General features: G+C 38.9%; 2 protein-coding genes across 2 annotated transcripts in view; one reads left to right on the top strand and one right to left on the bottom strand.

Annotated features, from left to right (window-relative positions):
* Positions 1–1,274: 1,274 nt before the first annotated feature.
* On the bottom strand, positions 1,275–26,447 carry KIF11 (kinesin family member 11). The gene is made up of 23 exons (XM_065638595.1): positions 26,201–26,447; positions 18,793–18,895; positions 15,535–15,667; positions 15,311–15,408; positions 15,154–15,232; positions 14,631–14,816; positions 14,420–14,544; positions 12,455–12,545; positions 11,906–12,148; positions 11,698–11,793; positions 10,928–11,016; positions 10,287–10,374; positions 9,349–9,537; positions 7,981–8,188; positions 7,535–7,707; positions 7,122–7,244; positions 5,973–6,131; positions 5,432–5,571; positions 4,552–4,831; positions 3,313–3,535; positions 2,910–3,064; positions 2,470–2,586; positions 1,275–1,769 (listed from the first exon to the last, which is right to left on the bottom strand). The coding sequence occupies exons 2-23, from the start codon at positions 18,873–18,875 to the stop codon at positions 1,644–1,646; spliced, it is 3,204 nt and encodes a 1,067-aa protein (XP_065494667.1). The 5' UTR covers positions 18,876–18,895; positions 26,201–26,447; the 3' UTR covers positions 1,275–1,643.
* The window catches only part of IDE (insulin degrading enzyme), a 66,222-nt gene continuing 65,881 nt past the window's right edge, over positions 26,107–26,447 (top strand). Inside the window, exon 1 of the mRNA XM_065638598.1 lies at positions 26,107–26,154. The gene's annotated coding sequence lies outside the window, so the exon portion shown is untranslated. The remainder of the gene's footprint in view (positions 26,155–26,447) is intronic.

The raw sequence follows: 26,447 nt of genomic DNA, 5'->3' as shown, positions 1-26,447 counted from the left end.
ACTTAGTACATGATTTCCTGAACAGTCTCTGAAGATCATGCTAATATTTCATCAGCATTAACAAACATATGACCGGAGGAGTTCTTATATCCATTAAGTTTCTGGTACCAAAATTTCACAATACACTATTCTTTGAAGAAGACAGTCCTGCAGCTTGCGGTGTTTCAAGTCCCATACAACAACAGAAAGATTTGGTATATAAGCTAGGTACCCAAGATATCATAACGCCTCCCTAAAATGAAAAAAAGAAACCCTACTACAACACATATTTTATGTCTCTTATAAATTTGAAAAAGTGTTAGTGCTTTCCCTCATATCAGGTTGTTAAGAAAAAGCAACTAGCTTTGCCTATAGAGACAAAAGAAAAGGGATAAATAAGAGGCAAGATAGGTGTTTCAGACAAACAACTGATTAATGGTCTCTCTCATGCTAGAGAGTTCAGAGAATCAGTGCAAGGGCATACTTCAAATTATATTTTCCTGTATATCAGCAGGACTGTAGTGTTCTGTCTGAATGGTATCCAGAGCATTCCTAGTTGTCATATTTGCTCAAAGACAAATAGCCCAAAAGATATAGGAACCTAGATATAGGAAAATGAACAATCTCTTCAATCATATTTTGACAATTAGCTAAAAATGGTGCTTCAATGTAAATTAAGGCTGTCTTCTAGTGTCTCTCCCCACTTTCATCATAATCCTATTCACCTACTTTTTTAGCACATCATTGCTTGAAGTTTTCTTCAAATTATCAGGTAGCCACATGAAAAAAACCAGCTGGTCAAATGCTACTGTCAATTACTGGAAATTCACTGTTATTATATAACATTAAGAGCTGCATTTGTAAACAAGTCTGCATGTTTTAATGTGAAGCATCTATATCTTAAAAGAAACATTGCCAGTTTACAATACATAAGCCAACACACCACAGCTGCAGGTTAAGAGGAAGATAAGAACCATGGGGTTCAAAACAAACAGAACCAAAAAAACCCACCCAAACCCAGCAGTGAGACTAGCTTTCATACACTAAAGAGGCACTGAAAGCTGTTGCCTGTTACAAGACAAGGGAGGGAACCATCCTTTCCTGACAGCGCAAGACTTATGACATAGCTGCTAATGTTTTAGCTAAATTTAATCTGGTAATAAGATGAAAATCATATGTAAGCTTGTCTGTGGGAGGTACTTACACATTTGTTTTCCAAATATCAATGATTTATTTGAAGTATCCCAGTCAAAAGACAACTATCTACTTCATAGAAAGAGGAATCAGACTAAAAAGTAGGTACAAAACCCGAACTTATTTACAGCTAATTAAAAAAATAAAATGGTAGCTAATAAGGCTGACGAAGCATTTTTCCACATCCCTTTCTGCTGTTTTAAATCTACTGAGAAAAAGATCTCTTACATGACAACATAAAACTCTAACATATAGCACCATAATCTGCAGGTGTTTTTTTTTCTTTTCTTTTCAAGGTAATATTTTGCAAGCTACAGCATATAAACATTGGATAAAGGCAGGACATCCTGCAGGTCAACCTTTTGATCCAAATTTGCATCAATGTGTCACTACATACAGAGATGGAGAAAAACCAAAGAAAGTTATGGCTCAGTAGACAATCAGACACGAGTATTTCAAAACAGGTTATCTTAGTTCAGTGATCTTAAAGGAGGCTTAGATTTGGGAAGAAATGGTTCCGCCATATCCTCTATTTTGTTCTTCTCCACTGTAGCTGCAGATTTGTTCTCTTTATCCTTTTTGTGACTCCTTTTGTGCTGGGATTTAAAGAAAATGCCCAATAAATTATCCATGTTTAGAAAACACAAAGAAAATTAAAGACTACCTTCTCAATGTACAATGCAGCAGAAAAAAAACTTGGTAGAACTCATGAAGAAGGTTCCTAATATTGCATTTACTAAAGAAATTTATTGTAGACATCTAAAAGTTCAGCAGCTACTTTTAAGGGACCTATAACAAGTAAATAAAACCTCCCCCTGCCCCCAACCAAACCAAAAAGACTAATATTATCAGGGCTTTACCCTGATACAGTGGTAGAGCATGAAGGTCAAAAGGAAGAAAACAATAATTAAAACAAATTGGTGAAGAATCAAGAATGCTAATACTTCTGCCCAACCTCTAAAGAAAATACTCCACATCTAATTTCAACTTTTCCATTAAAACACATGTGTTTAAGTAAATTACAACCACTTTTTTCATGCAGGATTATTTGCTGTGGAGTTTTCTGCTGTCTGTCCAGCTTGTCAGAAATTTGCATTATTTCATCTGCTGTTAACTGTTATCAGAATCTGCTGTTATTTTAGCTCAAGTTTAACAAAGCATATTCTATGGGATTTAAAAAAAAAGTTGTGAGACTACACAAGACGACAGGTGATTTCAGACTACAGTACTATTATGGTACAATAATTTTTCTTCAGTCTTAAATACACAGCTGTTTGAAATATCTGAAGAATTTACCTGAAAAAAGGGAATGCCACCATTTGCATGGCAGCATATATTTATATCCACTAAGGATCTGTCACTAGCAAAGCTTTCACTGGATTCTTGCAACCCTTCCTCCTCTTGCAATGCGTCCTAAAATAGAATTTTTCACAAAAGTGTACTTAGTGTCCAAATTTCCTAGGTGAATGTACTAAGCATGATTAGATCTAGAAAAGACATGACACTTCCATTTTTGACAAATAGAAATGAAGGTATCTAAATTATTAATGTCTTATTTTTCAATGTATTGTTTTTGTCAAAAGTTCAGCACACGTGACTCCAAGTGCCCTGTAAAACACAAAGGCTTCAACAGCTCCAGGGTTCTTCTCAACCCTCCACAGTAGCATTAAAAAACCCACCCTCCCGAGGATGTGAAAACTTCACTGAAGAGCCTCATTTGCCATTCATATACATACCTGATCTGCATTATCCTCCACCTCCTTTGTCATACTGTTTAGCATACCATCAAGCTTTAGTTGCTTTTGCCTTAATTGCTCCAGTAGAATTTCCCGGGGTTCTGTTCTCACAAGCGTGACTGGATAGAAGTAGTCTCTTCTCTGTGGAGTTGTCCCTTTAATGAAGATTGTACAACTAACGAAAGGCACTGTAAACACTTTCAACAATTGCTTTAACTACAGATCTCAATTTTACATTAACTCAATACAGAAATCATGCTTTGTTTGGTCATAGTTCTTCACATGCACCTTAAAAAAGGTGTAAGGCTGCTAGTTCTGTTATCTCCATTAACCTTCACTCATGAACTCTGCAACTTCAGATTGCATTCTGTAAGACCATTATGCCCCAACCTACTTTAAATACCTGTTGGAATATCGACTTTAAGGTCCTCTTGCAGGAAACAATTAACTTGAGTCAGTCCATGCTGTGCTTCCTCATTAAGTGCCAGCTTCTGCTCCCCAAGTAGTTCCTGATCAACCTTCATCTGGTCAAGGAGGCCATTTAGTACCTTCTCCTCAACAGCCTTTTGTCTACTGATATGGTCAACAATTTCAGGTATTGCTTTATCACAGTTGTTTTCATTTTTCTAAAAACAAAACAAACAAACCCGTCAAATTAACAGGGAAGTTAGGGTTATGGCCTCTTTTCTAAGATGTAGTGCATGATTAGTGACATGACCTGGAACGAAACAACTTACAGATTTCAAATTGAAAAGTTTCAGTGCCAGGTTTACACTCTCATTTTGAGAACTATCTTCAGCAGAGAGCCAGTTTCTTAGAAAGTATGATCATTTTAGAAAGCTACTCATAAGAATAAAGGTGATGCCATCTGGTTCAGATCAGACTCCTCATGCTTCTGTGCACAACCTTGCACAGAATTAGGACATTCAAGTGAAAATCCTACGAGCACTAGAAGCTTTATGCATTTGTAGGGGAAAAGGAAAACACACTTAGCCATTCGCATTGGAATTGAACTCCTGAGGTGTTCAGCAGGTATAACAGATACAGGGGTGTCTTGAGACTGCAAAAGCTTTTAACACTTAGATTTTTCTTTCTAAAAGTCAGCAAAATGTCGGATTTGTCTATTTCATTACCTCTTATAACAATAAAACAAGAAGGGTGAGAAATGAAGTTTGCGATGGAAATTAAAATCAGAGAAAGAAATTCTCAGATAAGAGGCCAGAAGCAGCAGATAAAATACCTAAAAGGAACGCTTTCTCTTATAACATTAATCCCTCTGACCAATAAAGTAATTTGCATCCTCCAGAATATAGTCTGTATTTGATCACTCTACAAATCTACCAGAGACATTACTGGCAAATAAAGCTCTAGAATTAGAGATATATACCAACGAGATGCAAAAAGTCCAAATCACAAATTGAAGTTAGCTGCATGGGATCAATCAAGATATTGTATTTTCAGATTATTTGCACTTCAAGTTCAAAGCCTTCCTCTTAAATTAAGCTTCTAATTGCATCTATTTAAGCTGAGTGATGAGTCAAAGATCAAAAAAACCCACAATCCTGTTCTGACTGTGAAAACTTTTTCCCCCTACAAATTCTACTGTCAAAGTTTGTATCAGGCTACAAATGACTATAGGTACCTTTTCTAGACACCAAAGTTGCTGTTTCTCATAATTGAAGGACAATAGCTGCTGATTGGTAAAGTCGACTATCTGACCAGCTGTAAATTCACCCCATTTGTCAGTATCCTGAGACACATTTTTGAGATTGCTGAGAAGCTGTTGACAGTGGTCAGTGGATTTTTCCAGCATCATCTTGTTTTCAGCATTTGCGATCCTGAGTTCTTGAGAGAAATTATCCAGAGAGGCAGTAAATTTGCTATGATTCGAAGTTGTACTGCTGACTAGGCCTGTAGTTTTCCTGCAACATAATTTTAACAGTTCAGAGATTTTGATAGGTGGATGTTAACACATTCTACATTTAGAAATATTCAAGACCAGAACCAGTGAATTAACACAGTTCTGTCAAACCAGATAATTATCAAGTTGTTGCTCTATTTAGTAAATTTACCAATGGCAGCACTCAAAGTAGTAGATTTGTTAAATCTCCTAAAACAACCAAACAACCAGCTTTGGCAAGACCATAGTTATCTGGCCTGCAACCGAATGAAGCATGCTGCAATAGATACACTACTATACTTCAAGTTGCAGCTTTATGGTATGAAGTTCTTAAGTCCAGCCATACTGAAGGCTGTTCATCAGCACATTGCCCCCAAAACCATGGTCTCTTATCTGCAATATGCTCAAGAGAGAATTTTGAGGAAAAGCCTTGCAGAGCTACCTTTTACTCTGGGGAAAGGTGAACTATGCTCTACATTTTCTGGCAGAACTCAGCTCTAACACACGACTTGTCCAGAAGACTTTCTATGCATATAGATATGAAGAGCATCTAATTGTGCGGTCCTCTTCATACATAGTTTTATCTTGCATCAGTATACACCAAAAGTAATCTGCTCCTTACAGGTGAACATTTTCTTGCACAGCAGTGATCGTGGTCTTCAAGCTCCCATTTTTTGCAAGTACATTAGTTAAGTTCTTCTGAGTCTCCTGAGCAAACAGGTCAAGCTGGCTTTGCAGTGAGGACATTAATTCAGCTGTGCTCTATAAGAAAAATATCATACATTTCACTGTTATTCCGCACTTTTAAATCATTCTTAAAGGGTGCTCGAATGCCTTTATTAAAAATGCAGCAAATAAAAGACCTTTGTTATTCTAAAGCTGAAGGTACAATTTTTGTGTACAGAACATACAGGCACTTTGCTTTTGGAAATACACATAAAGGCATATGTACTCGACATGCTTAGAGCAAGGGTAAAATTGTTTTTATTACTTTCCTACATAAGCTTCTTAAAGCCGCCCAACAAAGGCTGAGAAGGATTAGGATCAACTTACTGTCCTAACATTTTTTCTGATACAAACACAATGGTTTACTGCTACAAAGAGTTTAAATCAAGGCAAGCAATCACAATTTGTGTTAGGATTTCTTCTTACTCTAAGGATACCTTTGCATGGGAAAGCCTTGTCATTTCCATTTCTTCTTTTAAATTCTCACAATCATGCTGAAGCTGAGCAAAAACACTAGCTGTTTCTTCCTGTAAATTTTTCAGAGCGAGAGAAAGATCTCCAAAGAAGGTATCCATTTCCTTTTTATGACTCTCCATCTTTGAAAAGAGTTTTAAACAGAGATTTGTCTTTAGGTAAGAACTGTATACTTTTCTATAGCATAATTTATATAGAAATAAACTCTACCCCAAAGAAATTGTAAAAAGGCACTAATAAAGTATTGTACATAAAAAGGGGAAAACAACACTTAGAGTAATCTGAGGCTACGGACTAGAACTTGGTGTGGGCTTTTCCAAACTCAAAATTTGGCATGCAAGGTAGAAAAAATAAGACAACACAGACAAGGTACTTGGTTAAGACAAGAGCAAGAAGCAAGAGCTGGCAAAGCCACAGGTTGTTTGCTGTCTAAGTCTGAAAACCAATAAAAAGCATCTAGACAAGGGGAGTTGATTTCACATGAGTTGTAATTGACAGAAGTGGGAAATTTTTCTGTCAGAGCAACAGGTCATCAGCAACAAGGGCTCATTTTTGACAAAATGGAAAAAAAGGAATGAAAGAGTGAGGCTGCAGTTCTACATAAATATTATGAGATAGACTAGAACTAAAAATGGAATCGCAGGACTTTTTTGTAAGTGCGCTGTTGTCTGCACTTATGGTTATTGTTAACAAGATACAGCATCACATTCCCCACGAAAAAGTTTGGTATGACAGCAGGAGAAATTGAAGGTGATAAGACTTGTCTAAGTTGGTTATTTTAGATTTCTAAAATACAGTAGAGACCATATTAAAGATATGATCAAATATCTGTTACATATAGCTTCAAGCTTCCACACTATATCATTTTTCTGTTGCACTTAGGTGAGCAGTTGTGTCAATATAGGTAACAAGGAAATACACCACACATTCAGAAGTGGAACAGAAGTCTGAAAGAAAGACCTGAAAGGTAGAACTCATGGGACAGAAGAGAGGAGAAAAGGCCAGAACAGAAGTGGAAACGCTCTGACACTGCAGCAGAACCACCAAAGGGTTTTTTGTAAATTAAACAAAATAGAAAAGCACAAGGTAAATAGACAAGTCATGTGCATTACCTTGTCAGCCACAGCAGAATATTTCTTCATATTATTCTGAAACTGACAGTTTAGCCCCAATACAAATTCTACCATTGGTGTCAAGCTATTTAATGCTCTTCCTAATCCAGATGTGTGTTCCTCCTAGGAAAAGAGGTAAGAAAAAAAGTAAAACAGGATATAATGGTTCCTTAATCTACTTTTGTAAGAAGCTATCCATATACATATCCATATATTTTGCTATTACAGTATTTGTTATATAGTTCATAACAGCTTGTGGCGGTGACATGGGAGGGGAAGTGGAGAGGGACACAATCGTGGCCTAGTGCTGAAGCAGAGACAGGCAGAGAGCATCAGAATACAACATTGACAGAAGCCCTTTTAATTGAGAAGTTTCATGTATTTAAGTAATATGAGTATGTAAATTTACTAACAATTAATCTCAGCAGCTCAGCTTTACAATCAAGTGACAGCTTCTCATGTTGTGCTATTTTTTCAGACACGTGAGAAACTTCGGTAGACACCAATTCTTTAATAGAGGCAAAAGATCCTGATACAACTGATGCAATAACATTAGCTGCTGAAGAACTGGTAGACAGGAGTTCACCTATGAAAGAAATCAAGAAGCATTAAATTTTTCTTTTTAAAGTTTCACTATAAGATAGGCACTTTTTTATTACTCATCACCTTATTGCCTCTTACAGCATAGGGAAGACGTTGATCACCCCAGATACATTATTATTGGTGCAACTGTAATCATTACATTACTTAAAAATAAAGACTCTTGGACTTACTGAAACAGATCCGTTTTAGAACACAGTTTTTGATACTACTGTTGCAAAAATTCAGAATGACACACTAACACAGGTATTACACTTACCTATAAAATTTGTGTAAGATGTCAACATCTGTTGCTGCTTCAAACTGTTTTCACTAACTGAATCTTGTATTTTGTTGAACAAAACATTCATTTGTCCTGCAAATGTATTTTGGATGATAGCATTGTGTTGATCGACAGCCTTCTTACGGTCCAGTTTTGCATGGAGACCAGATACATCTTCTGTAGTTTCTTCAACTGTACTAAGTAACTACAATTTTTTAAAGTTATTTTAGTCAGTCTTTAAAGAAGTCAAGCATATATTATACAACAAAAAGCTACTGTAGTTCTGAGTTAAAGGAGAAGTTATCTCCCTAGAAAGACAGGTATTTCCCTTTACGTCAAATTACGACTGTTCTTAATCCTGGTATTGTGTCATTTACAGCCTTAGAACACAGGAAGAAGTTACCTAACAGAGACACTTTATTCTATCTTTGAAATTAAGGCATTAATAAAGGACATCCTCAGAATTTAAGGAATTATCATTTATCAAAGAACAGTCACTGAAAAAAACTCCTGATCAGCTCAACTTTTTTCTGAAAGATTTGACAGTAAATATATTCTTCAACAGTACTCAAGCAAGAGATTTCCAGTACTAGTTCTGTGATAAGTAATTTAGAATTTGAACGTATAGTGGATTCTTGGTTTTGCAGCCAGTGTAAATAATTTCTGTACCTGTTTCTCTCACACAAACATTTCACAACCCACATGCAAAGAAATAGGCATGCCCTCCCAGTGTTATAGGAATCTGAGTAGAAATAAATTTTTGTGTTGATTAAAGACACAAGTTTCATCCCTTTGCTGTTTAAATAGCAGGACACTCACTTTCTCTCCCCACATCAAGTCTGCTTTGATAATTATGAACAACCTACAAGTACGAACCCTTACCCTACAATATAGAGGTGACAACGCAACAGTTTCCATTATTCACTCAGTGAGTGTAAATTAGTCCACACCCCTCTGCAAAGATTCTGCTGTTTTTCTACCCAAGTTACATATAACTTACTCTTCTGTAAGGCCAGCCATAAGTTTCTAGTGAAGAAAACTACTTATTCTGCAAAACTCATGACAATAGATACTGCAAAACACTGGAACTCTCATGACAAACTGGTCTGAAGGAAAGTTAGCTCCAGACCAACCAGTGTCTTTAGCAGTCAACTGTCAGTATTACCACAGTGAAAGTCCTGCAATCTTAAGTAGTGCTTTTCATCATAATATAATTTATAGAGAGAGAATCCTAGTTTTCCACCTTAAATTCAGGTTTTGTCACTCTCACATCATGTTTTAGCAACAATGACTTCCTTGAACAGCCCATGAAACTCCTAAACATGGGAAGCTAGTGTTCCAGTTAGGTGCAAGTACTGTGACAACCTTGCTAGCTGTGCCATGAAGTTTTTGTTCCGTGTTTTCCAAAACCGAAACCACATATTCTTCTTCAGCCAGATGAACCTTGGTTTCTTGCAGATCTTTCTGTGTTTCTTCCAGTTCTTTCTCCTTGATTTGCAGATCTATTTTACACTGTTCAAGTTCGTTTTTATTAACTGTGAATAGTTCAGTGATCTAAAGTGGAAGACAAACATCAGTAGGCAACACTGCTTTTTGCAAGTTCAACAGTCCCACTTCACATCTCTCAAACTATGCCAAAACACCAAAAGGCAAGTTGTCATCTACCAATGTAGTTTCAGCTGTAAGGTTCAGAGGTCTTAAACCTAGACTAGATTTTTATAGTCTATATTTACTGAAAACAGCAAATCAACACCACTTTCACTGTAATAATCCCTTGCTTCCCTGCTCAAACCACATGACAAAACAATTGTTAGAGCACAAGGAAAAAAAATCCCGCTAAACAAACCTAAGCAGACAAAATGAAAAGTCAGTAAAGCTGATAACACAGAGTAGTTACGTATTGCAGCAAATTAATTTCTGCATTTCTTTTAAGGAGGAAGTTCCCATTTTCTGTGTAATTTGTTAATGAGAGCTCATAGCCTCTGCTCTCTCCTTCATTCTTTGCCCAGAAGTAGGCATCTGTCAATTGAGATAACCATTTTACAACCAGATTTTTGCTGAAAACCCAGCAGAACAAATTAAAGGTAAAGTGGTAGACATTAAAACAGCTTTAAAAAAAGAATTGCATCTTGCAACTTCATAGGATAACTTCAAGGATTAGGAAGCTTTCATTCTTGACTAATTAGGGAATTTTAAGAACAAAAACTCTTCAGACTCTTCTTTGCTCAAACTTCTTCCTCCTTCCTCAAAAATCTATTTCATTTTTTGGTATATTTAAGCCACAGTTGAGAAATGTCACTTACTCTTTTCACTTCTTCCTCCAAGACACTGATCTTGTCAATGTATTCTATGATTTGTTCTTCCTGAACCGTCAGCTTTCCATTAAGGGCTCTAAAGCAAGGATTAAAAAAAAAAGCCAAACAATAAAACACAACAAAAACCACAAAGAAATAAGTTAGTCAAGTAAGAGCTAATTTCAAGATTAGCTATTGTTTTTATACTACATATTTAGTAATTTTGAAAAATAAATATTGCTAACTTCTGTCTAAAAAGCAGGTAATCTTCACTTAATGCAGAAAGGGTTTAAGATAATTTTCCATTTTAAACTTTGTGTAAACTAGCCCTCTCAAAGTGAAGTAAACTATATCAAGTTTGCTCTCCTGTATGAGCTTCCACTGAAAGAAACACTGTATGAGGTCAGTCTGCATCCTGACTATGCTTATAGTAAGTTCCACATATAAATAAAGTCCTCAGTGTAAATCTACTCTTTGAGCTTCTATCTGTGTAATAATTTCTAACGAGCAAGTTGACCAGTCAGGTAAATTCTCCAGACTGTTTTCAATTTTCTGGTGTGAAAATGGATCTGAAAGCATTTTGGTACAAGGATGGGTACCAGTATCTGAGATTTGTTGTCAGTCATTTTATAGAAATTGTGAAGACATACTCATAATTTTCAAGGGAAATATAGACTCCATTTTTTTCTCGTGTGGCAGCAAGATCTCGCTTCAGGCGCTCAATCTCTTCAGTATATTCCTGCATAAAGAAACAATCACATGTAAACCTGAAGATTTCTCCTTTGCTCTCAAGATTTAGCTTAGCAGATACTTGACAAATATAGTGCTCTACAGAAGTTTTGCATAAACACAAGAGCAAAGCACTTCTGTTCCAAGTAAGCTAAGTATAGCACCATGTAAATTCATACCATTAGATATATATAGAGCACTGAAACCTCCCATTTGAATCGTACTTGGCATCATATAACAGCTCACAATGGGAATGACAGCCTCTTTAGCAGCACTCAGCTACTTTATATTGGCTCTTCATTGATACTTAATGACGAGTTCACTTTAATTTGGGCACTTTCTAGGGAATGAAGCTGATAAAACAGCAATTCCAGAAAAAAACATCCAGCGTCATTTAGTGGTTCTCCACTAACTTCTAAACAGGTAATCCATATCCAGAGTCACAGCTAGTAGCAATAGCCCTCTCTACCCAGCTTCAGTCTTAGCAAGTTTCAGCCTCTGCAAAGTGACTAATGCTACAGCAGTGGAGCAGTTTAGTTTGAAAGCATCAGTTCAGTGTTTAAAATCACCTCAGAAAAGCACCGCTACTAGTTATGGCTTCAGCACAGCTTTGTAATTCCTGCATAGCAAAACCTGTTAACAGACTCAAACCTAGCCTGTAATTTGATCTGTGAAGATATGTCTAGCTTACCTTAATAAGAGCTTTTTTTGTTAGCTTCTGATTAATTTCAGGCTTGTTCATTATATTCTTTGCTCTGTGGGCATATTCCAGTGTACTCAATGTTTCCTGTGACAAACAGATGTACCCTAGGTCAAGTTGAGGAGTTAACTCATATTATTTGTATTATTAGCAAAATATAATATCTATTTCAGAAATAGATCTTCAGACTTAGATTTACCTCAAGATTTATAGATGCCGGAGAAACCGTGGCAATTATCGATGTTTTTGTTCGTCCCCCAAGAGAGTCTTGAAGGATTCTTGTGAGTTTAGATTCCCTGTATGGAATATGTGGGGCTCTTTCTACCAGAGCAGTAATAACTCTTCCTAGTGTCAGAAGAGACTGGTTGATATTTCCAGCTTCACGAGCTCTTTTGTCAACTGCCCCTGAACGACCAATGTTTTCACTTCCTGCAAGATCAACCTGAAAGAAAAGAGGAAGGAGATGTTTCTGTCTCAAATCACCATGAAGAATGCTTGCCCCATAGCGTTGCAGAATACACCACACATTAACTAGCTTATGAGTTGTTCAGGAGACATTGGGTTGACAAATGGGGCAGACATTTCTCAGAGTGACAAATATAGTTCATATTACTTTATGAAAGACAATTGCCTTTCCCCTTATCAAAAAAAAAAAATTCCCACCTTAGATTCTCAAGAGAATAAGGTTAAATTACTCCATTTCATTACTTTAAGAAAGTCATCAATTAAATTTCATTCAAATACTTACCAAGTTTAGCTTCCCAATTTTAACAAGTTCTTCTCCATCTAGTGTTGTTTCTTTCATATGGATGGTAATTGAAAACACAGAGTGGGAACGGCTGTAAAAGAATTCAGTTTCAGACAGACATCCCATTAAAGCCAAATGATCTGCTTGCTTCATGACACTGCTGTGAGTTGGGTACTCATGCTCTTTTTAGGAAATACATTTGGCCCATTAATTTGGACTTAGACATTTTCAACACACAAAGTTCTGCCAAGTATATTTTTGTGTGTATACATATAAATATGGTACTTAAAACAGTGATGAAACAACCAGATGACATTTGCCTGGTAAATTTTATCTTATTTCAAGTAAAACCAAGAGAAATGCTTTGGTTTTATTTACATTTGTGTGTTCTCAACTCACAGACACATCAAGAAAACTCGCTTGTAGATTTTTTTTTTTTTAGCCAATATATTAAGAAGAGTTTTACGGAATGTGAGATTAAGAAATTAGATTTTCTTTATTCAGGCTAAAAAAATCTGTAAGTAGCTGAATCCAATATTAAAACTACAGAAGTTCAGTTTTTATTCAAGACAGTAGTATAGTTTAAGATCATTTTAGCTTGAGCTTATTCCTTTAATAAGTTTCTACAACAGGAAGCTGGCACATATAGAAAACTATAGACATCAAATTACACCAATTTAACCACACATAAAACAGTTCAGACAGAATGAATTCTTTAAAGTCCCTATAATTTCAGACGAAATTAGTTCTGTGTTCTAATCTGCAGTAGCCAAGTAGCCATTCCCTTGCACCAGCAGACAGGAGTGCTCAGTATACCTTTAATATAAAATATGACATAGGGAGGGTGTTCATTGCTTACTGTAACACCGGATCATGACTAGTTCACAGTGACACATACCACAACTGCAGTTCAAGAATAAGAAATCAGTAATAAACAATTATATTTTTGATCAAGGTATCTCTACTAGATTCTAGTAGCCTGCATTACCATACAAAAATAAAATTTAAAAAAATCCCTCAACCTTATTTGCAACTTCCACAATTCTGTTTACAAGTTTTTGGAAGCTGGGCTTTGAAAATAGGATCTTGTGTTGACCTGTAAAAAACCAGATCTTAACAGTATTTTGAAATTAGAACTTCAGTAACAAATTCTAATATACCATGTTCTACTGCTGGTTACAAGAGGAAAGGACACTTGAGACTCGTACACCAAATATTTATTTAGTAAACAGGACTGGCAAAAAAACCCCGAACCACACAACAGCTAGAACAAAGACAACTCGCCTCTCTAATACAGGTGCATCATCTGAACAGCTGCTAAACTTGAAAGGACTACAGCCTTCTTTTTGAAGAAGCACAATAACTGCTGAAGAGAATATTTATCTCATGCTAGCCCATACAACATATTTCAGTAACATATTTCTTAGACTGCCTTTGTTTCCATAGACATAGAAAGCTTTCAAAAAGTTAACTTCCTAACTTTGAGTTACAATTACATTTCAATACTCTAGATGCCAGATTAAGAACATTCTGCTACTTATATCTCAGCTACAGCTAGGTGAAATTCCAGGGCTAGTGTTCCAACTAGGCACTGCATTTTAAGGAGGGATATATCCATAACAAAGCAAGCAAACTCTAAACAAGACATGAAGCTTATGTAAAAAAACCAAACAAAAACCAAAAAACACAAACACAACAAACCATGCAGAGAGAAACAGCTTGCCCATTTGTAAGATGAGACTAGTTCAGATTTTATAATGTCCCTTCATACACCTATTAGAATATATCACCCTACAGGACGTGATAAGGAAGAAGTTCTAACTACGGCTTTCTAACCCACATTTGGCAATCTGAACTGCGATACACAATCTCAAGATCATGCCAGGTTTGCTCTAGCTTCAACATCTTTTACTTCTTCAGTAAGGTCCTGTTTAATAAAACAAGAACAAACCAAAATGTGTGTACCTGGAATATGCATTCATGTAAGTAGCTGCAGTCGTTCTTTTTGCTGCACCCCTTTCCAGGATTTGGTAGACTTCATTTTTGTTATGTACAGTTATTTCTTCCAAGCCTTTAATAATTACACCCCTCTGTCAGAAAACAATGCATGCTTATTACACATATTTCAACAATTGTGAAAGCCTTGAGACAACAAATTTTGCAAGATGGCACTAACCTTGTTTCGAGGGTCATCAAACATCTGCAGTCTTTCTCCAACATCAGAAGTGGGATTCAGAAGATCAAAAAGCTCCTCATTATAGATTTCCAAAAGAGAGACTTTCACTGAAAATTCAGTACCATTCTCCGAGAGTTTTTCAAATATTTGATGCAATGTACGGGGTATTATACCTGCTAGTGGATCCTATAAATTAAAGTGAAATATTTAATACATAAATGTACCGAAACAGATTTGGGGGTGGAAGTAGAATTTCAGCTAAATAGTCTGATTTGATGTAAGCAAGAATACCTTGGACAAAGAGAATCTTCCTTATAAAGATCACAAAGATTTGTAGCGTGCACTGAAGATGCAAAGTTTATTTTCATATAAGTGAATGAGACCATTTGTTAATTTGCAAACATATAAGGAAAGTCAACTGCAGATTTGAAAGGCATCAACTTTTGGTTTTCTTCAGCCTTCTGCAATTTCTCACTTTGAATTATAGTACAAACAAGAGAAACCTCAGGAGTGAAAAACATACCTCTTCCCAAGTGTATTCCTCATTGGGTGACCGCTCCCCTTCCATTGTGAAGGTCTTACCAGTACCAGTTTGGCCATAGCTGTGAGAATAAAAAACTAAAATGTAAACAAGAAACTAAAAGTCAAAATTTCCTAATAATAATTATTGGCTTACTTACGCAAACACTGTACAATTGTAGCCCATAATAACTTCATCCAAAATGGGACACACAACACTCCGGTACACATCAATCTGCTTTGCCTGAGCTCCAAAAACCTGTTGAGGCACAGACAACACATCCCATTTATCTGTACAGTAATGCATAGCATCACACAGTAGAGTTCTCAGATCATATTAGAAAAAAATGTATTAGCTTGTTTCTAGAACTTGACAAGCAGTTACCATATCAAATGTGTAAGTCTTTCTTGATGTCTTATCCGTCACTCCTCCAGTGCGGACACTAACTTCCTTTCTTGTTTGATCACAGTCTACAACAGCATAGGAGCTTGCTTTACGTTCTGAGGCATTAAAAGGCCTAAAAAGACAGGAGTTAAAAATATTGGGTCTGTGTAGTTGCTAACGAGAACATAAACTGACAAAGCAGTAACATCACTCAGTTTAAGGATCCAGAAGAGTATAACTGGGTAAAAGGAACTTAGTTTGTTTAATAATTGTTTAAGGAAAAACTGACGCAATTTGGCAGTTTCCAGACCTTGTTTCTCCTTCCACCCACTGTGGGACAACGCAAGTGTCTATAGCTTTTAGTTTCTTTACATATGTATTTTTTAACAAGTCCATAAACACTTTTAAGATCATTTAGATGATCACACAGCTAACTTGCGTTAGAAAATAATGTTGTTTAATGGCAGAGGGGTGAAAGATTAAATGTACCAAATAGTTGTATAAATAAGAGCCTTCAAAAAAGGAAAAACTTATACATGAAAATGAACAGTGAATCAAACTAATTAACTTTTAAAATGTCTTTATTTTTCATTTACACAAACGATGAAGCCTACATCTCGCACTGATGACACAACGATCTAAAGCACCAGAAATACTAAAAGATCCTACTAATAGCAGAACAGTAGACAGCAATACCATAACATTTATAATGCTGATGCATTTGAACAGAATTTATGAATTGTGAATATAATTTCATAAAACAGATTAGAACACTGGATTTTTTTTGGGGAAAAAAGTCCACATACCTTTTTATTCTGAGTTTTAAGCAAAGTTTAACAAAGGTGTAATAAGCATTTAAGAAACATGGTAGTGAGTGTTTTGTTTCATCACTAAGTTAAACTAAATCTGGTGCACACAATTTTTCTTGAAGGGACACTTGCAACAATTTCTCCCAAAAAAAGCACAGAAATCACCATAGGCCGAAAACTAAAAGGATGAAATGCTATTTTATCACTCATTTAGTAGTGCTGCTGCACTGAATGTTTATGCTACCTGTAGAGCTGACCTGAACAGCCAACTTGAAAATAGAACTTCTATGACCTTAGTAATCTTTAAAATATTTTGATAGTAGAGGCACTTCAGATGCTGTATCTTTAAACTATAATGTTAAAAAAACCCAAAACCACAAGTGCACGGTATCTTGAGTTTCCTGACTCTTGTGGTTAACATTTCTTCCTCAACATAGCACTGAGGATGAAGTGTTAGATTCTGAACAGACCACTACACGCATCGGTATAAGACTGGTGAAAACAGATGATCACTAAAATCTTGTTCACAGAGGTAAGTTACAGCTTTAGTTTTGTGACTTTTAAAATAGCAGGAGGCTGAACAACGAATACATTCTACTCTGCAATGACATAACAGTGAACCAGTCAAAAGCCTTACAGTATGATAGCCCGCAACTGTGAGGCTAGAGGAACAATTAATCCAGGCTGGAACATTCATGCAGATGATCGCCATGCACCACTAGGCAAGTAGCAACCTGGCATGCCATGGTGACATTTGATCACAGGTTCATCCCCTTTGGTATGAAGTGTATCGACATGCATTATTAACAATGTTAATGCATGCATTTTGAGTTTCTAAATTCATGTTTTACCAAAGCATAGTGAATGTGCTTGAGAAGGTTCATGATAAGCTCAGACACATCAAGTTTTAGAAGCAAATTAAGACAACTGCATCTATCTACCTATCTGTAAGAGAAGTAAAACCTAACTGATGTAGAAGAAAAAGGTAGAAGGAACATTTACTATGAAAAACACTGAAGTTCTATTTAAAAGAAAAGCTGTACAAGAGGCAAGAGCAAAGGTGAGCTAGAAAGTTTTTAGAGATTAGAAACTAAATCTTGATGTAGGACTTAGTCTATGAGTTGCAACAAAAGCAAAACACTACACCACGGACAATACCGATGCTACCATCATACTGAGCATTGTATTTAATTAAAATCTACAGCGATACATAGTAAGGCTATTCCAGAACAGTTGAAACTAATCAGATGAAAAAGAAAAGTATTACTTTTGACAGTGTTTTAAACTCCATTGCTTGACTAACATTATCCTTTGTTTGCAATAGCCTCGTTTTACATCAACACTTTCACCAATCTCATAACATTTACTTCAGCAGCTTTTTAATTGTGTTGCAAAAATAAGAGAAAAACGCTTTTTAGTTTCTGTTTTCATTGTGCATCTGTAAAACTAGAACTTCCAAGCATGAGGATATAATGATTGCAAAACGTACTAATAACAATAATATGTAACTTAACATCTGCAGTTCTGGCTCAAAAAAGCCTTTCAAAGGCCTTTTTGAACGCGACTCTTAACCACAAGCAGTACTACAATTTTAACAAGCAACACTCTAAAAACATTTAAGATTCAGTATCAGTGAAGAAGTCTTTAAAGTCACTTCAAAATTATAAAGATATCCTAATTTGATGGTACCCGAAATCTGCCATACCATACAAAAAAATAAATTAATCATATAAATCAAGGTAGTTTGTCATTATTACATAACAGGTAAAGTCCCCCCAGCCCCCCGATACCTTTTAGTCTGACTTCGAATAGTCCGCATTAGTGAAGTTATATAAAAGACTGATTAGTGGGTGCAGCAAAAATTTTATGAGCTGTTAAATCACAGTGGCTTCCCACAGAAGATAAAAATTCGGTTCGGTTTTTCAGTCCCTCGAATATCAACCATATTAACCCATCCAGCTCTTCTTAACTTTCCTACATAGCTTCATACTGGGTGAATAAAGTAGGAAGTTGCAACTTTTTGCCTTTATAAGCTGTAAGAGATTATTCACACCAGCGCTAACTCAGCGGAAAGATCGGTTATCTCTGCCGGCTACCGGGCCCGCCACACGTATAATTAATGCCTCCGACGGGCATTTGAAAACGCAGTAACGAGCACCGTCTGGGTGTCACAGAGGGCTCTTTAATAACGAGACACCGGGAGAAACACCCCGCAGTTCCCTCACCGGAGCTCTGAGGAGCAGCCGCAGGCCGCACGGCGCCCCGCCAGCCTGGCACACAACGGCGGCCCGGGCACACCGGGACCCCCGAGGGACAGCGCAGCAAACGCTTCAGACCGCAGTCCCAGCGGGGCTCAGGAGGCCGGACTTCACCGGCTCCCCGCGGGCCCCTGCTGCGGCCCGACCGCCGGCGCTTGCCCGGGGAGGGAAAGGAAGGCCGCCACACCTACCTGCATCGCACCACCACCTGGATGTTCTTGCCCTTCTCCTCCTTCTTAGCGCCACCGCTGCCCTGGAAGGTGCAGGAAGCCATGGCGGGCCCGGGCGCGAAACCTGCCGGGGGGAGAGAGGCGAAACGCTGACCGCGTTACTCCGGGGCGCCTGGGGCTCGAGCCAACCGCCCGCCGCGCGCCGGCCAGGAGCGCGCGCTCTGCCGCCGACTTCGAACCACGCACCGCCCCCCCGCCCGGCCAATCAGCGGGAGGCCGCGGGGCATCACGGGACTGATTTTCAAATTCTAGCGGTGACGCAGGCGCACGGCGGCTGCGGCGGTGCCGCCCCGTCCCGCCGCGAGCGCAAGGCATGCTGGGGGCTGCCGTGCCCAGCCGGTCGCTGTCACGTGACCGAGCGCCGGAGGACGCAGCACAGACCAGCACAGCACCGCACAGCGCAGTCCCACAGCAGCGCAGGCGACACCGTGACGAGAATCAGGCCGGGCGGGTGGCGGGATGGCAGCGGGATCCCGCGGTCCGGGACCGGCGGGGCGCGCATCCGCGGTACGGCCTCTGAGCTGCTCCCCCGCGCTGCGGTGGCGCTCCGTCTGACGTCCATCTCGAACCTGCCGTACAGCTGGTTTTTGCCAGCGCTACCGCGCGCGCTCACGAGGGGGCAGCGGGGAAACTGCGGCCTCCTTGCGGCCACCGCCGGACACCCGTGTGTGTGAGGGCATCCGAACTGCTCATCTCGCTCATCTTTCTCCAAGATTCACGTCATCCTTGCAAACTTTCATCACAGCGCGAGCGCTCTGGCCGTCCTTCCTTCTGTCCGCACTGGCTCTCCCGTTATCCCCCGTTTTCTCTAAGCGTCACGTTCAGCCTCAGAGGAGCACGCCCCGCAGCGCCGGGCAGCTGCCAGCGTTACTGGGCCCGTTTAAAAACACCGTGTTGCTGCCGGCGGGGCGCAGCGTCCCCATGACCGGCTGGGCACCTCGCTGTCCCCACGGCCACTGCCGGGGCAGGCAGCTTCTACCCCAGCCCTGCCCGCGGAGCTCTGCTCTGCTCCCTCCGTGCCCGCCTGCACTCGGGCTGGCCCCCAGCACAGCTCGTCACCACCACTCTGAACTCCACACCTAACTTGGAACGTGTTTACGGGCTGGTATTGCCTGCTACGTTATTGGGAAAATCCTACGTCAGAATGAAAATAAATAGTTAAAGGCTAAAGATAAAACTCTGCAGGGTGTTCCTCATCCCTCCCTTTATTTTGAAACTAGATCATGTCAACCACTCAGGAAGTACAAGTTTGCACCCTCTCACGAGCAGTTTAATTTATGTCACCGTAGCTTCTTTGTGAGAGCTTCCTCTGAGATGTTTGAGATGGTATTAAAAGCTTCGCTAGGAGGAGATCTATCACAGGACAACAGGTCTTGTGGGCAGATGGGAAAAAGCAGATGTTAGAGAAGATGTAACTGGTCTGACACGCTTTGTTCTCAACAGATCTGTACTAGCTCCTACACTCATACTGTCATCTATCTGTTATGGCCTACAGTGTTTTGCTATTCTAGGGCCTTCCCAGTTGCTGAAATTCAGATTGCCCATCTCTAATTTTTGCAGCTACTGCCCCTTCTCTTTCTTCTTTTTTAAATTGGCTGCTTTGAAACTTACACCTCCTCCATGAGTTCTTAAAGGTAATAACAAATGAATCCTAAGCCATAAGGCTTGCGGTAATTTTTCTGACAGTGACATGAAGCAGCATCACATTATGCTCCTCTACCATTTATCTCAAAAGTTAAAACCATGTCAGAGCAAATCAATCTTATACTAGGCATAAAGAACAGGACCTGAGAAATACACACATTAATTTATAGAGAAGGACATGAAGTGTTGGGTTCCTAGGCTGCTATGAGCAGAAATGGGTTCAAAAAACATCAACATTCAACACATTTGTCTGGCTTACTAAATATGGGCTGATGATGAGACAGGATAAGAGCTGTGAAATCTTTATAGTGATTAATAACAATTTTTATTTCCAGCCTTTCTAAGAGAGTATTTTATCTTTGCTCCCTCTAAGACTTTACTGCTTGCCTGCCACTGAAAACAATACAATCTTGAAGTATATACAGCATATAAATATACTACAATGAAAAGAAAACGGCTTTGCAAGGACAGACATTTGGAAGTTAGTAACTGCCAGAAGAATTACTGCCTTTCATCAATTTTTAACCTTTTGGCCTCAAACCTAGAAATAAGGCAACGATTCTGTAGAAAAAGGTTGTAACAAAGCACTTAATATTTATACACATAGACAGTAAGGAATCTGTATTTTCTAACAGTCCTAGAGCTTAACTTTCCAACCAAAATGAGTTTGGTGGGTTGGTACTATTTAGACATGCTCTTCTTTTTTCCTATAATGAAACATTAAAATAATTACAATAATGCGTTTTGTTTCAGTTAAGTGAAAACTTAACCAAGTGGGAAAACTAATTTAAGATAAAAGTGATATCTAATACAAACATATTGAGACCACCCTTATTCTTACTTGCTTTCTGTATTCCATACATGCTAAGAACAAAAATAATTCATGTAGACAATTGTGTAGGAGCGACTGATAGACTGAAAAGTCAAATGCGGGTGTGTGAATATAATGAATCTTTACCTTTTGCTCTATATGCCTTCATAGGGATCATAAAAAAGAACACAGCATTGGAACTCAATAAATCTTTTTTTCCCTTTTCTGCCTGTTTATTCTTTTCTAGTATGAAAGCTTAATTTGCGTTAGTCAGAATTTTGCTCAAAATATAAACATATCTCTCACAAACACAGAAGAAAATAACAGATCATTCAAACCTGTATTTAAGCAAGAGGAGTTGAATCTGGCCGATAGCTACCTTTTCCATAGCTGTGCTAAGTGGAAAACATATATTTCTGGTAATCAAGTTAGCTTAAAAAATGCGTGCAGTTTAATAGCTGCAGCTCTGTTTTACAAGGTCAATTTATAGCATAGGTTGTACATTTTCTTAGACAGGGTAGAGCCTAAAGACACTAATACACTATAAACACAAACTGAGTAACAGGGAACTAGCATTTCACAAGCAATAAAAATAAATACAATCGAAAAGAAACAAGAACACTTAGGATAGTCTTAACAGTGGTTGGGAGAATGACCTTTAAGAAGGCATGTACATAGTCTGTGACAAATAGATTTTGGTTTTTTTAAAGGGAGACAAAAACATTACAGAAAAATAGATTATGTAATACACACAACTGTCAATGTAACAACTTCAGTAGATATTACTAATCCCCACTTATTGATCAAAAAGGATAATCTTTCACTAAAGCTTGCCAACAAGAAGTCATTCTATCATAGGGATATTCAGAGGCAATGCGTGTCTCAAAAAAAATTCAGTGTTTTCCTAGGATTTATATCAGATGACCTGGATAATTATAGTTATGAAGTACTGACAAATAGTAAAAATTGTTGACACTAAACATGATTAGATAAGAATTAAGGAAGGTTATAATAATGGAGAGATATAATTAATACAAATTACAAGTTTGAGTGAGACTTCTTCAAGGCTTAGTAACACTTGTTTTGATTACCAAGATGCTACACAGTGTATGAGCTGTATTGAACACGTGGAGAGTTTAATATTGTTCAATATTACCAGTGACATAGGAAAAAATTATTGATTAATTGCATATTCACATTAAAGGGGAGATAACCTGCACCTCAGATACACATAAAGCAATTTCTAGCCTTTGAACAGTCTGTCCAGTTGACCAGTGATATTCTAAACTCTACATACAGAAAGTTAAACAATAAGGACTTGCACACACACTGTACTGGTCTATTCTCAGCTGAGGACAGGGTTCTCCTTCAGTCAAAGTAACAGGATAATGATTTCACTGTTAAAAATGAAAGATACGATAACCACCTTTTTGTTAAAAATTAAGGACTCAATGCTTGTCAGGCCACACCTGGAACACTTTATTCACTTTTGGTCCCCACTATAAAAAAAGATGCGGACAGGCTGGAGAGAGTCCAGAGAAGGGCCACAAAGATGATCAAAGGACTGGGAAGCTGCCATATGAGGAAAGGTTGAGAGAACTGGGTTTGTTCAGCCTTGAGAAAAGAAGGCTGAGGGGAGATCTTATCACCATGTTCCAGTATTTAAACGGCAGCTACAAAGAAGATGGAGACTCCCCTTTTACAAGGAGTCACATGGGAAAGACAGGGGGCAACGGGTACAAGTTACTCCTGGGGAGGTTCCAACTGGACACAAGAAGGAAATTTTTCACAATGAGAAAAATTTGCCATTGGAATGATCTTCCCAAGGAAGTGGTGGATTCCCCAACATTGGACACTTTTAAGATTCAGCTTGACAGGGTGCTGGGCCATCTGGTCTAGATCGTGCTTCTGCCCAGGAAGGTTGGACCAGATGATCCTTGTGGTCCCTTCCAACCTGGTATTCTCTCATGATGATGATGAAAACCAGAATGGGTTTCAACTAATCGAGGAAAACAGACAGAATAAAGGATCTCTTTTTTCTGCCCGTGTGCCAGATCACTGTCCAACACATACACAGATGTTAGCACTTTCATATCTTTTTATAGTTATAGTCACCATAATAAAAAAATAACACCGCATGTAGTGGGGGTGTATGCATTTGTGTAATCAGCTCAGAGTAAAGCTAATAATTTTCCATACACTTACCTATTTTCAGTTAAGGCATGCAACTGGATGACATCCTTTACATAAAAAGAAATGGAACAATGAATGGGAAAATTGGAAACATCTAGACTTCACAGGACCCACTTAAGTCAACAGGAAATGTCTCCTTGGTTTCTCATTATCTTTTGACTTGAATGTTTTAAAATGTAATTAAGTCAGTGTTTTCATACTGGGAGCAGTCAACAGGTTATCTTTTTTCATATATACCTTGTTATGAAATTGCCACAATTTATTTTGGAGTGGAAATAACAATCATAAGCTATGCTTTTTTCAGCCTGAGGCCAGTTTGCTACAAAGCCATTTTATATACAATTACAGTTTGAATTTAATCCAGAATTTTAGCTAGGTGGAAAAATATGCTTCCATTAGAAGCATATCAAGACTGTACTTAGAGTTTTACATTTGCTGCCGCTTGCCTTTCAAGAAGAATATAAAATACTGGTTTTATTCTAAATTACTTGTAACTTGCCTACTTTGAGGATCACTTTCCCTGCACTGTACACTTATGTCACATATCCTTAAGAAGAATCTCCATACTGCTACTCTGTAAAGCTTCCTTGTGGGAATTTTTGAATCATTTCCACACTTACTATAAATCACACTTAAATTCATTTGATCTTTTGGACCACACCTGTTTTTACACTAGGGCAGATGAAGAAAACAGGACTGAAAGCACCAATTGTCTATGAGCAATTAAAGTTTAATGGGGAAATCTTAGTTGCTGGACTACACCGAGAAACAAATTTACTGAAGGTCCTCTTTATTTTTGCTGATGGTGTCATAATAAAAATGTCTTTAAAACATGGAAAAGATATCCAAAATAGCGGATGAGTGTAATTTTGGCTAGTATAAACTGAAACAGAGAGGGGTTAGATTATAAGAACACAATCTGCTCTGAATAAACATCAGTGCCATTGAACAGCTGCTAAATAAGCTTACAGTGGATAAAATAGGTGTAAAGTACAGTAGGTGTGACCTCTATTGCACATATCTGCTGCAATAGTTATATTAGATGCATGAGGACATGCTATCTTTCATCACAACTACAGAAGCAGAAGCGCTTGCTTTAGATGCCAACTATTAGCAGATCACTAGAGTTTTTCTGGTGCAGTCTACTTTGCTTTCCCAGGATTGCCCCCATGTATATCCTAAGCAAGATCTATAGGGAAAGGCAGGATTTATCAGAGCAGCTAAATATACATCAAGTCAGCATTAGCTAAATATATACATTCCACTACATGAGGCTAGCAAACTCTGTCAGGACCTGAAAAAGGAATAAACTGCCTGAAACTCTGCATACTTCTGTAGCTTTCACCCCTACATGATAACTGATAAAACATACCTACAACTTGTGTTAACAATAAAGGCAGAAGCATTTCTACTACACATCTAATTTAAATGAGCAACTTCAATTCACCACCTCTTAATCCTCCAGTTGCTTTAGAGAGGAAGGAGACAGATCAGTAAGAGGCACCCATCTGGCAGTGAGCTTTCTGCCAGACACAGCAGTATTACCTTCTCTGATGCGCTGGCAATGGGGCAGAAGTAAGATTTAAGATCTCACCATTTATCCTGTCCTCCTTCCCTCCAGCCTGGTCTTTACTTGTACATACACTAGGAAATGGAAAACAAAACAAAACACAACAGACTGCCTCAAACTAGAATCTTATGAGGAGAAAGATATCAATTTTCACAGGCGTTAACATACTGTGTTAAAATTAGGCTCCCACACAGTTCTAAATCCAACCAGTTAATTTAGGTGAAAACTACCAACTGCCTTGCTCCAACCAGGATTAGTTAACTTGAGAGACAAGTCTGTGTCTAAACTGAGGCCAGAAGCGTGGGTGCACTTGATGCAGACACGAATGCTCTAAACCGGGTAGCTCAGGTACTGGTAAGAGTGTCTCTATAGCAGCACAGACCTCAGTGGAAAGCAACAGCTGAATGTCTACCCCAGTTCCCTGACAGATTTTGTTGACCATATGGACTAGCGAGCTGCCACTTCTAAAAGCTCATTTGACCACAGCCAACTCGTTTGCAGCTTCTTCTGATACATCTTCAGTCCCATTTTTGGGTGCAGAAATAACATTAGCTGACACGTCAGGTTGCATCTTTCTACCTTTCTATGATGGGAGGAGGGTTCTGTAAACTTCCAGCAGTGAGACACCTCCTATAATAAAAGGCCTGTGGTGGGGAAGCATGAGATGATATCTCCCCGGACTAAAATCAGGCATTAAATGTAGTACTTTTTTTTTAGCTGTTTAAGCTTTGAGAAATGAGGCATAGAAAAATAGATACATCTGAAGAAATCACATTATTAGGATTACAAACAGTGCTTTCTTTGTTTGTTTCCTGGAAAAGAATTAAAGCAGCCAGTCACAAGCACAACTCTCTCACAGGGAAATCTCCCCAGAAAACCAAATACGTGGAGTCTTGACAGAAGTTCAACCTTATGCAGCATCTACACCTCGTCAACCCATCCTGCGACGAGCGTCCTGTGCCCGAGGCAGCGCGGCCCCGGTGCGCAGCCCCCCTGCGGCAGGTGGGTGAGAGAGCGAGGCTCCCGCTGGGGGAATTCTCGCCCCAGGGGGAGGGAAGATTTTGACACCCACTGCACTGGGAAATCTGAAATCTCTGCCGCTCAGGTACGCACCGCACCCGCATTACACAAATTACGAGGCGTCTAATTACCTTTTGTCTTGGCTTTCGCCGGCAGGGACGCGGAGCCCCGCGACCAGGAAGCGGGCGGGCCGCTCCCTCCGCGCCGCACCGCACCGCGGTCCCTCCGCTGGCGCAACCCAGCCCCGCGGCCAGGACCGCGGCGGGGCCGTCCCGCTGCCCTTCCCGCCGCGGCCCCGGCCGCCTCCGCCGGGCGCGGTTCCCCGGCCCCGCCGCCGCGACCAGTGTCGCCCCGGCTCCCCGCCCAGCCACCCACCCC

This window comes from Caloenas nicobarica, chromosome 7 (assembly GCF_036013445.1).
Source record: "Caloenas nicobarica isolate bCalNic1 chromosome 7, bCalNic1.hap1, whole genome shotgun sequence".
NCBI classification, from domain to species: domain Eukaryota; kingdom Metazoa; phylum Chordata; class Aves; order Columbiformes; family Columbidae; genus Caloenas; species Caloenas nicobarica.
Note: the sequence above shows the minus strand (reverse complement) of the source record. Positions and strands in the feature narration are given on the sequence as shown.